Genomic DNA, 12,491 nt, shown 5'->3' on the forward strand with positions numbered 1-12,491 from the left:
CAGGATCAAAGAAAACAAACGCACAGATAAATGAGTATACATGAAGAAAACTTATCTTTGTTTCAAAGTCAGCCAGTCACAGGTACTCTGGGGCACAGGGATCTGTCCTACACTATATACTCCATACAGACAGAAACAGAAACAAAAGAACAGGGATTTCTCTATTTTCTAAGTTTGAGTGGATGGAATAACCAATATTTTGTGTTGCTTGTACGGAAGTGAACTTTGAATGTCTGTCACTTCCACTAATGTCATCTTCTCTCTGTACCCTAGTGACTCCCCTCATCCGCTCCATCTACAACTTCCTGTAAGGGAGATCACATTCTCCGAAACAGTGCTGATCCAGTTCAACTTTTCCCGAGGAGGCTGCGGGGTCATCCATTGTTTTGAACGGTGTCACTTGACTGTCAGCTCTCCATCGCAGCCCTGCATGGCAGTCAAGAAAAGAACCTCCTGAACCATTCCTGCTTAACTCGCCTCCACTGGACCTTGCACATTTTTTTCCATCTCAACATCAAACATAGTGAACGATACTCTAAAATTTATATATAAATTGCCCAGCCATACGCGCTCACAACTTACTTTTCCTGACACATTTAACATTAACTTGTACATAATACATCCCCATACACTGGAGTATCTCATGAGTACAGATGCCCATCAATACGCTGTTGCAGGAGAGGTAAATGACACCAAGATATGGCAGTTGAAGAAAAACAAATGTACAGTATGTGATAACGGGACATGCAAGTCATCAATAATCAACAGTGTTATTTTTGTGGTGGTTAAGTCTAGATTGATCGTGCTAGTAACGTTAACTAGCAAGTTGTTCGTTAAGGGCTGACAGCTGGTTAACGTTACGGACAAAAACTATTTGTTCCGCGTATTCTCTTGTGTGTATCACATATCCGTCTCCTCTAGCTGTTGTGGTTGATATGATGTAGGTCCCCTAGCTTTGACCAGACACAAAAATGGTGACAGCAAAGCACTGTGATGTCACGTGGTCCTTTAAATATAATTATAAATATAAATATAAAAATATAAATATATACCAGAAACTATGCACAGAGGACTACTTGCACCCTAGTGCTGCTGAATTTTTTATGTTATTTAATAAATGTCATGTTTTATATCTGTCATGCTTTTGTGTTTGTCAGTACATTTTTCAGCTTTACATTTTTAGTAATGCATGGAATAAAAATAAATTAAAATGCTTATAATGATTTATTATTACAACTTAATGTCCAATTGAGTCAAGATCATAAACCATAGTATTTGAGTGTGTTGAGGGATCTGACACCTGCTGTTCCTGTGTCAAGGTAAGTCTCCTGAAAGGTCAAATGAAGTACGTTACGTTGTTAAATTTAGTTGCTTTATATAGAGCGCTGGTGGGTGTTTTTTGCATAAAGATATGAAAGTAGAGGAAAGAATTAATATATCTAGCCATCTTCAGGTCAATTGCGCTTACTGGAATTCAAATAAATGGTGATAGTGCCCTATGCTGCCATTATAATTTTAATTTAGTTTTTATTGAGATAACTAATTCTTATTTAACTGACTGTATGCAAGACAGCTGTGACTGTCTTAAATTGTCCCAAACTAGCATTTTTTTGTAGTAATTAAATAAGATTTATAATAATATTTAGGTTTGATTGTTGCATGCACTTTACAGAAACTATTAATTCTTTTTGTCAAGATTTTCAGAGTTGTCCGATTTTCTGGTAAGCTACTCTTTGGTTCCTAGTAGTTGAATTAAGAGTACAGTATTTTTGAAAATCTGCTTACTCTTCATGTTAACCCCTCTCTTGGTCTTTTAGTAATAGACCGGTATTTGCAGCAATTAAATATCACCATATCTGAAACCCTTTTAACAATAGACCCAGATAAAATGTACAATAAATGGCAGACGTGATACCATTAGGTTCTTAGTGGGACAGCGTTTAGTCAGTTTTTAGTGTGACAGGGCTTACTAAATTTAAGAAGATAATAATGAAAATAGCTCCTCACCACTTTTTATTACATTTTTAGGAGGATGATTTGGGTTGATTAATTAAATAAAGTATGAGCACCCAGTGCCTACTGATGTCTGGCAATACAAAAGTAACATACTACAAAGTTGTGCATTTTCTTTGGGCTACTTAAACAAGCTGCAAAGGAGATCCGTGCTTGATTAGTGTTGCCTGACCTCCTTCTTTACTGATTGGGTGATTAGAGTTCAAATCTATTGGCTGTGAAAGCCACAGGGCGGAGTTGATTATCAAAACGCCACCAGGTGTCTAATAAGCATCTGGTGGTGTTTATTAAACGCCTGGTGACGTCACACGCGTGGTGGCGTTTATTAACCGCCAGGTGGCGTTTATTAGACGTGTAGTGGCGTTTAATAAACGCCAGGTGGCGCCACAAACGCCGTTCAAAACGCCGTGCGAATTGTGACGAATTGTGACCCTTTTGGCTTTCCATAGCATTGCGGCGCCACACGCCGGCCAAAACAACGGCACGGGCCGCCTCTTCGGGGCAGAACCCTTCTGTGTTGAATTGCATGTTCCAAAACCTCCTTAGAATCAGTTTGAAGTATAGATTTCAGACACTCTGTTAATTGTGTTTGACATTTAGATGGATTGAACCTGGTTGGTGCACACATGTTGGTGTACACAACCCCTACAGACCCCCAGCCCTTTTCCTCCAGTTTGGCAACTTCAGTTTTTGCACTTGTGTGTACTTGTACTTTGTGTTTGTTTGAAAAGTAAACATTAAGGTTACTAGAAATAGAACATTTGGGGGTTAGTTGGTGTTGTACAAACTCAGACAGGGGTGGGTAGATGTTGCACAAAAATTATTGGTCAGTGATTTTGCTACAAGACCGACCTGAGAGAGACAGTGAGGCATCAGAGCCATGATGAAGACTTTGTGTGTTGCTGTTGTTGTGCTAAGTCTCACCTCAGTGTGCCAGCCTGCGCCGCTGGTCTGTGAGAAGCTGCTGAAGCCAGTGGACAAAGCCTCAGACGTAAGTCTCTTTCCACATTTATAACTAACTTTTCAAACTGTGGTCCAAGACAGAATTTAACTGAACCTACTAAATTCATTTGTGCATATTTTTCCTTTTTCTGCAATGTTTTGTGAAAACAATTCACCTAAATGGTTTCAGATTATTGCATAAAACATCTAAATAAATAAGTAAATAACCAAACAATATTCCCTTTTTTCTTATTTCAGATTTCTGGGAGTTGGTATTTTATTGCCATGACCTCGAATACCTGTCTGGTTACAACATTACTGAATTATGTGTCTTGGCCAAGTGTTTCATTGAAGATTACCTCCAAGAACACACCCAACGTCTATGAGAGCAACTATATCTTAAAAATGTAAGCAATGAAATTGGAAAGAATCTTATGCCTTACGCCGTCAGAATGTTTGTGCATCCTATAACACTCTGTCCTGTACAGTTTGTTCTTTTAGTTGTTAAATCTTAATAAACCTTTTGCAGGTATGGATATTGTGATACTGCCTCAGAAGAATTTTTGTTGGAGAACAACAAGATTTTTTATGACATCAACAGTAAGAGATTTGTTTCATTTTCTGTGTGCGCTGGTGTTTAATTGTTTAATTGTCTCTTTGTCTTTGCTTCTTTTAATCACTATTTTAAACTTTTACACTGCAGGCTAGACTGTAAAAAAGGAGAAAGAAATGTGTTACTATTCTTACAGTCTGCTAAAAAAATGGAAAAAATGCTTTGACTTGCTATATAAAAATAATAATACTGAATATTAAAAGATAATAAAGAATAAATACATATCAAAAGATATTCTAAACAATTCACAGATTATGATCATATTTAAGCCCTAGGGCAGGCTTTGAAATAGGAGACAGAAACAGTTCTGTTGTATTTTATGTTTTTTTTATTATACAGTACATATGTAGTGTTGATGTGATTATGATATTGTAGTTTTAATGTTAACCATTTAATGTATTATTACCATTCACATTCTTCGTATGTTTCAACAGATACCCGAGTTGCTGAACCAGATGTGTTGCTGCAGAGTGGCTGTTCTGACTGCTTGGTTGTAAAGGGGGAGGAGAACATTGACTCTCTCTTGCTCTTCAGTAAGGACAACAGAGGGATAAAATAAGAAACTATGTACTGATATTTGCCATAATGGGGGATATACAGTAACATATCTTAACATGACACTAACACTGCAGGAAGACATTTGTAACGATAAGGTGGTGAAGTGAAACAAAACTAAAGATATACAGCTCTGTGAGGTTGAATGTATTTAGGAACTGCAGTGCTTTGAGCTAAATGTTAACACATGCTAACAAGCTGTCATGTTCACCATCTCAGGTTAGCGTGTTAATATCATACTTACATTAGCTACCTAGCACTACACACAAAGTAAAGCTGAGACTGATGGGAATGTCATTAGTTTTGCAGGTAGTTGGTCATAAACCACAAAATATTGACCCGATGGGGCTCCAGGAAGCGTAAAGGGATCACCAAAGTTATTACAATTCATCCTGAAGGGGGACATAAATGTTTGCACAAAATTGCATGCCAATCCATCTTATAGCCATTCTAGTGGCACGGCTAAAAATATTGCTAACTATCACTGAATTATTTCTGTATTTTGTTTTGAACTACCTATCTCTAACAGGCCTTTAATAGCACTGTAGTGAGTGAGAATGCAGTGGTGTGGGTTAAACTGGTGTACACTGTAGATATTCTAAGACAGAATATCATCACAAGGCTTTCATCTGAAATATGTCATCTCTTCAACAGGTAGGAGGCAGAATGTCTCTGCTGCTGAGCTGAAGGAGTTTGAGAAACAGGCAGAGTGCCTCGGCTGGGCCAAACCGGAGGTCCTAAACACAGACCACGGTGAGACTTGAAAAAAGGAGTAAATGTCTTTACAATCAATACATGAAAACAAAGGGAGTGTACTGTAGTGGCATGTTCTGACCTTCTGACCCCCCTGTCCTGACACAGAGGGGACTGGTTGAACAGGGAGATGGCAGCTGGCAGGAAGGTCCTTCTGTAGCGGTCCTTGTCACAGCAAAGCTGAATCAGTCTCTTACTAGTTTCGCATTGCCAGACCTATTTTCACAGCGCTGCGGAGGAAAGTCTGGCTAGTCCACACAACATTCTGGGATAGAAGAAAAACGTGCTCTGGTTTATTGGCATTTCTTTAAACCAATCACAGTCATCTTGGGCGGCGCTAAGCGACGGTACCTCTGCAAAATAGCCCCGGGAAGGAACTTGTTTTGGTGTAACATGCACGTAGGGAGGCGAGCTCCGGAACTACAATGGCTGTGGGGTGTGTGATAAAATTTTTACAAAAAAAAAGATAAATATAATTTGATTGTCGGTTCTAGCTCGGAGGATGTTTCCCGAATCAACCAGATTTTAGAATAATCCAAACAAGTTCATTTAGCCTACTATTTAGCCTAGAGTTTAGAATGCCAACACAAAGAAAGCGTAAGGTGAGGGACTTCAGGCGGAACCTTGGGTGGCACCGGAACAATCCTGTAGATGAAACGTTGTCTATTCTGGGTCCTTCTCACTTCACCTAAATTTCATCCCATTTCCTCCCTTCCTCGCGTCTTAGTCTGTCCCACCAAGGAAACACGGGAGAGATGCAAGGAAATCACAGGAGGAGAGAGGAAACGAGAAATGTGTTTTAGAGGGATGAGACGTTCTTTTCCTCTGATGCGTCACATTTGTCAGCCATTTGGGCGGCGTTAGCAACCCTTTAAGCTGTACGGCTTTTGGGAAGGCTGCTCTCGTGTATCCTCGCCTATAGCTCCTTGGTGATCCCTCCTTGATGCTCGCTCCTTGGGGTGGAAATAAGAGCTTTGAGACGGCCTTCACGGAGGAGGGACAGAGCAACTTCTAGTTCATTCACAGAGTGAGGAGCTATCAAATAAGGCAGGGGTTTTCAATGTTTGTAAAGCCAAAGACCCCTTAACTGAAAGAGAGATGGAGCAGGGACCCCCCCATACAGTATATTGTATCAAATAAAGTTACTTATTAAACTGGGCCTAGAATAACGTGTAGGGCGGCCTTAAGCCTTTATACATACTTTTTTTTTTGCATAGAATACTAAGCTATCAAAATAGCATAACTGTTGCCATGATTTCATAAGTCATGTTTTAATGTTAAAACATACATTTAGCACAGTGAATCCTTAGGATTAACTGTATCTGTGGATGTTTACCTTAGTGACCATCTTACATGTACGCCAGTAAGCCTATGATCATCAGCAGGGATTTATATATATGCTAATAATATGTTGGATTCATGTTAAGACTAAGAATCTTTGAAAAATACTTTTCAAAAATTAACAATTATTTGGAGACCCCCCTGAGTTGACTCCGAGGAACCCCTAGGGGTTCCAGACCCCTTGTTGAAGATCCCTGAAATAAGGGACATGGGCTGTACCCATAGACTAGTCTCTTACTGAAAAGGCTCCACTGTTTGACCAGGAGCTCATAAAGAGGATGTGAGGTGTTTTTCATGATGCATACCAGTTTGTGCAGCATCCTCTTCTCCACCATTACCTCTAATGGCTCTAAAGTGGCTCCCAGAACAGAGATGGCCTTTCTGATGAGTTTATTCACTAGTGCCAAATGTATGTATAGTATGCAATACATAGCATGGTAAAATGTATTGTGGGGTTGGTGTAATTTATATTGTCAGTACTATTATATTCCAATTTTGTTTTTGCTCCCTTCACAGATATGGAAAACTGCCTGTCACTGGACACGGACGACAATGATGATTCAGAATTGTTATCCTTGATTTTTCAAAGACTGGGCAAAGAGTATGCAGTGCCCCTCAAGTGTCTTTCAGAGAGCATTCAAAAATACCACAAGGCTGTCTGTGAGTGGGTTCAGCAACAGTGGGCTACTTTATGGTGAATGTGCTAGGGCACTGCTATAATAAATATTCATTCACACAATCATATTTTTGTGAAATGGTGCAACCCTACTCAAGATGTATAAATTGTTTAAAGGGAATCGACTACTGTTAAAGGTAAAGACTCTCAAATGTCATAAAACAACTTTTTTTTCAATTCAGGTTTTTAGTGGTAATCTGCAGTGCTTTCTACACAATTCAATGTCATCAATATTACATAGATTTTCTTTTGTTATTTTTCTTTTCCCCTTTTTTCTTTTCTTTTTTAATAAATAAATGACCACTGAAGTATAAAAGTATTTTGCAATGCAGACAGAAATCACACACTGCACTGCACACGCTGAGCCAGGATTTAAGCGTGATTTATGGTTGTGTGGAGCCTCCATGCAGAGCTTTCAAAGTAGCCTACATACAGTAAGTGGCCTGAAATTTATACTTGGTGTGTGCGTAGATCTCTTTAAGAAAATAACAGGGCTGGCATGTGTGTGTACGTGTGTTTTATATGTGTTAAATGATTAATTAAAGTTAAAGAGGTTATATAAAGCATCAACATCTGTATGTGTTCGAGGGATGTTTGCTCAATGGCACAGAGCTAGATTGTGTAATTGGTAAATGGTAAGCAGACTTAGACCCTTTTTACAAAAACAACATTTTAACTTACTAAACACTAACTAATAATATAATGTCTGCTTAAACCACCATGTACACTTCAGTTAGAAAAATAAACCTGCCTATCCCCATGTATAGAATCACTGAAATATGTAATATCAACATATTAGTAACACCATTTTACACCAACAGTGTAATAATACTTCACAGCACAAGCAACCTCCATATCATCCTTGAAATGGATTAACGCCACTATGACACAACAAATTATTCTGATAAGCTTTGTGTTATTGCAGATCTGTGGTATTGGATTGCATTAGATTTAGCTAAATAGTTACAATATGAATTTACATCTCAGTGTATGCCCTATGCCTGCCCTATGCCTGTGCATTTAGTGAAATATGGTATGTTTGACATTGATACACAATAATGTTACAGAGCTATAATGCTATAAAAACAAAGTTGTACACTGTTGAAAGAAACAGTGAAATATATTTTTAATATCTGATTCTATTGTGTGATCTTGCATCAAAAAGAAGGTGTGCAAAAAACGGCAAAATACTAAATCTGGCTAAAATTATTGTGTGTATGTGCTTCAGCCACATCACATATTTGCTGGTAAGAAACTTGCTAGTGATGGGATGGTGTCTGGTTTGATCCCGGACCCAACAAATAAATCGGCCTTTTTCACAGAGGAAATTTTGATATCTCACGGTATAAAAAACTGAAATAAATGTATGATTCATTCTATTTAGCTTCTTTAGGTCCCTGTCTCTGTCATGGCTTACTGAGACACTTAAATAAAACAGAGCCTTTTTTAAATGCAATTAGTAATGCCTTTTCAGTAATTTCTGATACTGCAAAGGCTAAGGCCAAGCTTTAAGCCCAGGTGCTGTACTACGGGTTGGATAATTATTATCTTGTTTTGATCGTATTTGCAGTTAAACCAGGGGTTTCATTTATTTCCATCAAGTCTTCATGGTTTCTACCTACAAACAGTCACCGTGCCGTTAATGTGTGGCTGTGTAGTGATGTGGCTGTCTAGTGTGTGTGTGTGTGTGCAAGGGCATAACTTTGGGTTCAACATTGGGGGCTTGAGGTCTCCACTTTTGGACAATTTGTGCCTTTGGGGTGGGTTACACTGGCCAGTTTTGATTATTAGGGGGGTTGTAACCCCCCACCCCCACCCCCTCTGCCTATGTGTGTGGTCAAAAACTGTCTGTGCTTCCGGGTAGGTAGCACCTGATTGAGGACCCAAAGATTGGTTTCTGTTAATGCCCTGAGTGCTAATTGGCTCTTACAAATCCAATGTTGGATCAAAAGCTGAACCCCACCACTTTTGATGCCAACCACTGCTTGTATTATATCTGTAGATAATCTGGAAATCCAGCCCTAACAGCAACCAATTAGATTTTTGTTGTTCTTGTTTTTTTTTTTTTGTTTTTTTTTACGCAAGTGTTCTCCACTCATCGTTTTACATTATAAAACCTTTAACTTTTTTAATACAATTTTTATTTTAAATTTTTAGCTACTTTAACTTTACAGCAGATAATCAACCATAGATAGTATAAGAAATCAACGGCTGCTTGTTGACTGACAGTTGATCTTTACCGTGGTTGCCTAGCAACGCCACCTCAACTCAACTGTAGATGGCTGCATTGCTTTGTAATGCTATAATTTCAAAATATATTACAAAAATAACACTAAATACAAATAGTTAGCACAATGCGTTTTTCAAGTTAAGTGGGCTATAAGAAAGCGTGATTACATTTTTTTTTTTTTTAACATTGTACTTAAAACGGCGCCACAATCGAAGGGGCTCCGGCTCTAGGACCCAGGTGCAGCATCACCCCAACAGACACCGGTTGATGAGATGGTCCAGTCGGCATTACACATCTAATTACACGACAAAGAGCGAATGTTCGCTCCGGTCAGTAGTAGTCGGAGGTAAACTTACTAGACGGTGAAGGTGGACTACAATAACGATAAAAGCGAGAGCATTTTCCGCTGTCTTTGTCCGTTAACCCGCACCGTGGCAAGAAGACCCGTCGCTTGTCTCATCGGCGACAACCATGAGCCAGAGGTTCATCGTCTCCAAGAGCGACGGCGACCGGCGCCCCTCAGACATCCAGGGGGAGGTGAACCAACTGTTTGAGGGAGACGAGCCCCCGACCAGCAGCGATGCGGAGGGGGAGGGTGCTGCCGGTACCGAGGTGGTGGTAGTGCTGAAAGGTAGGGAGACACTTAAACCGGGCTTCATTCATCCTGTTTGTTAGCTATAACGTTAGGCTATATGCTAGCAGTCCTGATGCTTTGACTCCTGTGCTTGACTCCTGTTGTCTATGGACCGATATGTGTGACTTGAATTTGTAATGGCCAAATAAGGCACGGTCTGGCCAATATAGCTAACAGAGGCACTGCAAAGGACACACAGTTTCCTTCCCCCCCCTTAAATATTTGCAATGTTACAGTTGCATTGCGCAAACAATTGGAAGTTGCATGTATATTCATGTCTATGTTGTCAAAAAAAAGAAAGAAAAAAATGGGGCTATGTTTTGCTTGGTTTTCAAATGGTCTGTTATTTTATGTTGGCTCCCACTGTTGCATACATTTCCTGCACAAGTCATCAGTGGTCACTCTGAAGGGCATCAGTTAATTTCCTTAGTAACCCCTCCTTTGTGAGACAAAGCCAGAGGCTCTTCATCTCTCCATCTAATAGACCTAACTTTATGTGGCCTGATTTCTAGGGTTTATTACGATCTTAAATTCAGGCAGTCAATACTTCACCCTCTACACATGCCACCTGAAACCACTGCATGTGAGCCGGGAAACTACTTGCTTCCCTGGTGATGAAAAGGAGATGTCAATTTCAAGTATGTTTCAACCTTGTAGCTTGGTTTTGGTTTTACTGTAGCCTACTAGCAACATATTTTATTAGGTGATAGCTTGCAGAGTGTGTTATCTGTCTTTTTTTTGTCGCAATTGAATTGTATCCCAGTTAGTGCATACAGGACAATTCCTGTGCTCCCCATACATTTATGAATTTGATCCATGGTGAATAAAAACATCGCTGGTCAAACCTTAATCTCTACAGTTAGGTTATGGCAATTTCCTCCAGTTCCCCTCTGAGTAACCCTAACCCTGAGAACCGGAGCCATTGTTGTGCAATCCTGTATCGCCCACTAACCTGAGTGAAATAATCAACACCTGTCAGTCATTGTCTGAATTGAATGCAGCATTGCAGAAATGGTGGCAAAAATTCCCATCGGGCCAGGAATTGAAGCTGTTACCATTACCAATGATTTTAGAAAACGTGCAATTATTCAGGTCCAGTCATGTGCAAATAAAGATTTATCTGCAAATGAATCAATACATTTCACACTGCATTTAACTTATGAAGGCTGCCACATTTATGACATTTCAGATTAATTAGCCAGGCTCCCTAGATTCCCATAAATGCCTTTATTTCAGCTCTAGATTTGCTGCTCCTTGGTTTCTGTGCTATGGTCTGAAGTCTTCTACCCTATGGAGAGTTAGACATCCAGTCAAATCCTTTATTCACTCTGACCAGCATTGTTTAAACAACAATAATACACATTATAAAATATACTAACAGTTACATTTTTGTCGAGTTACACGACCACCTTCAGTTCTTACACTAGATGGTTCTTGACCTTCTCATTGGATATATTAGCTGTCATCCCCTTGTCTTGACATCTTTCCTGCTGCGCCAAGGTTCAGCAGTGCTGACAGATTTCCACTATTAAATCAGCCGGCCTGTGAGGTGGAAGTAAAGGCTCTTAATTACCAGTCCAGCACTCTACTTCATTGCTACAGAAGCCTTGGAGGTTCAAAACATGCCACCATCTCCTCCCATGCAGGTGAATTAACATAGAAATGCCTCTTCAGCATTTCTCCACTTGAATACCCCAGCGTATATCAATCATTCCTCTGGACATAAAAGATGGCTGTGTGGGACAATAGGAACAAACCTCACCATCTCCTTATGTTCCCCTTAAGCGATGGGGAAAGCTTTATTGAGGGACTTCCTCTCACGTACAGTAGGCTATGCTCTTGCTGAGCTGGAGCCTTGTGGAGACTGCATCTTTGCATCCACTTTGCTGGTTGCCATAGTGACACAGTACATTTTCACCAGCGTTGTCTCACAAATGGTCTTGCACTGAAGTGAAAGCCCTTCAGATCAAGCGATTTGAAATCAATCGCTTGCTGGGATGGTGTGATATATTTTTCTTTCCTGTTCTGTGTGGCTTGAAATCATTGTAATAGAACATGAAGACAAACCATACTGTAGCTGAACATCAGATTTGTACACCATAGGTGTAAGGCTTATATAGTTAGCTTAACTATAAGACATTTCTGATTGCTACTGTTTAGAAGCTGCAACTAACAACAATTCTTTTCATTATCAATTGATATTTTATTATTTTCCTTGCTAATTGTTTTCTTAGTAAAATGCTAAAGGTAGGGCTGGGCGATATGAAGAAAATCAAATATCACGATATTTTTTACGAAATACCTCGATATCGATACTGCAACGGCATTGTAGTGTTGACTATTGCTGCTTTCACAAAATAGTTACACAATGAGATTTTTGATGAATAATCATCAGTAATGTAGATATAATGACTAAGTGAGTAAAGGCAAATAACAGTCTGGTAAGTTCAGAAAATGACATCACTTTACTGTAATGCAGCCTTTAAAACCAGGAAAAGACACTTATGTCATATCACGATATTACGATATCCAAAATCTAAGACGATATCTAGTCTCATATCACAATATCGATATAATATCGATATATTGCCCAGCTCTAGCTAAAGGCAATAGTGACAAATTTCCATCACAATTTCCCAGAACTGAAGGTGACATATTTTTTTGTGATTAACATTTTTTTTTTTAAACAACATGCAAAACATACAATTCCCAACATGAACATAACCCCTTTGTT

At 39.3% G+C, this 12,491-nt stretch overlaps 1 protein-coding gene across 1 annotated transcript; it reads left to right on the top strand.

Annotated features, from left to right (window-relative positions):
• Positions 1-2,823: 2,823 nt before the first annotated feature.
• LOC120558032 (saxitoxin and tetrodotoxin-binding protein 1-like) lies at positions 2,824-8,272 on the top strand. Its single transcript, XM_039798859.1, has 6 exons — positions 2,824-3,004; positions 3,214-3,362; positions 3,485-3,555; positions 4,003-4,101; positions 4,778-4,876; positions 6,734-8,272. The coding sequence occupies exons 1-6, from the start codon at positions 2,894-2,896 to the stop codon at positions 6,913-6,915; spliced, it is 711 nt and encodes a 236-aa protein (XP_039654793.1). The 5' UTR covers positions 2,824-2,893; the 3' UTR covers positions 6,916-8,272.
• Positions 8,273-12,491: the final 4,219 nt, after the last annotated feature.

This window comes from Perca fluviatilis, chromosome 4, assembly GCF_010015445.1.
Source record: "Perca fluviatilis chromosome 4, GENO_Pfluv_1.0, whole genome shotgun sequence".
NCBI lineage: Eukaryota > Metazoa > Chordata > Actinopteri > Perciformes > Percidae > Perca > Perca fluviatilis.

What these genes read in the sequence shown, in the direction of transcription:
- LOC120558032 (XM_039798859.1), top strand. Translation starts at nt 2,894, where the DNA reads ATGATGAAGACTTTGTGTGTTGCTGTTGTTGTGCTAAGTCTCACCTCA. An exon ending in AGCAACTATATCTTAAAAAT is followed by an intron (nt 3,363 to 3,484) that starts GTAAGCAATGAA and finishes AACCTTTTGCAG; the next exon opens with GTATGGATATTGTGATACTG. An exon ending in TGACTCTCTCTTGCTCTTCA is followed by an intron (nt 4,102 to 4,777) that starts GTAAGGACAACA and finishes TCTCTTCAACAG; the next exon opens with GTAGGAGGCAGAATGTCTCT.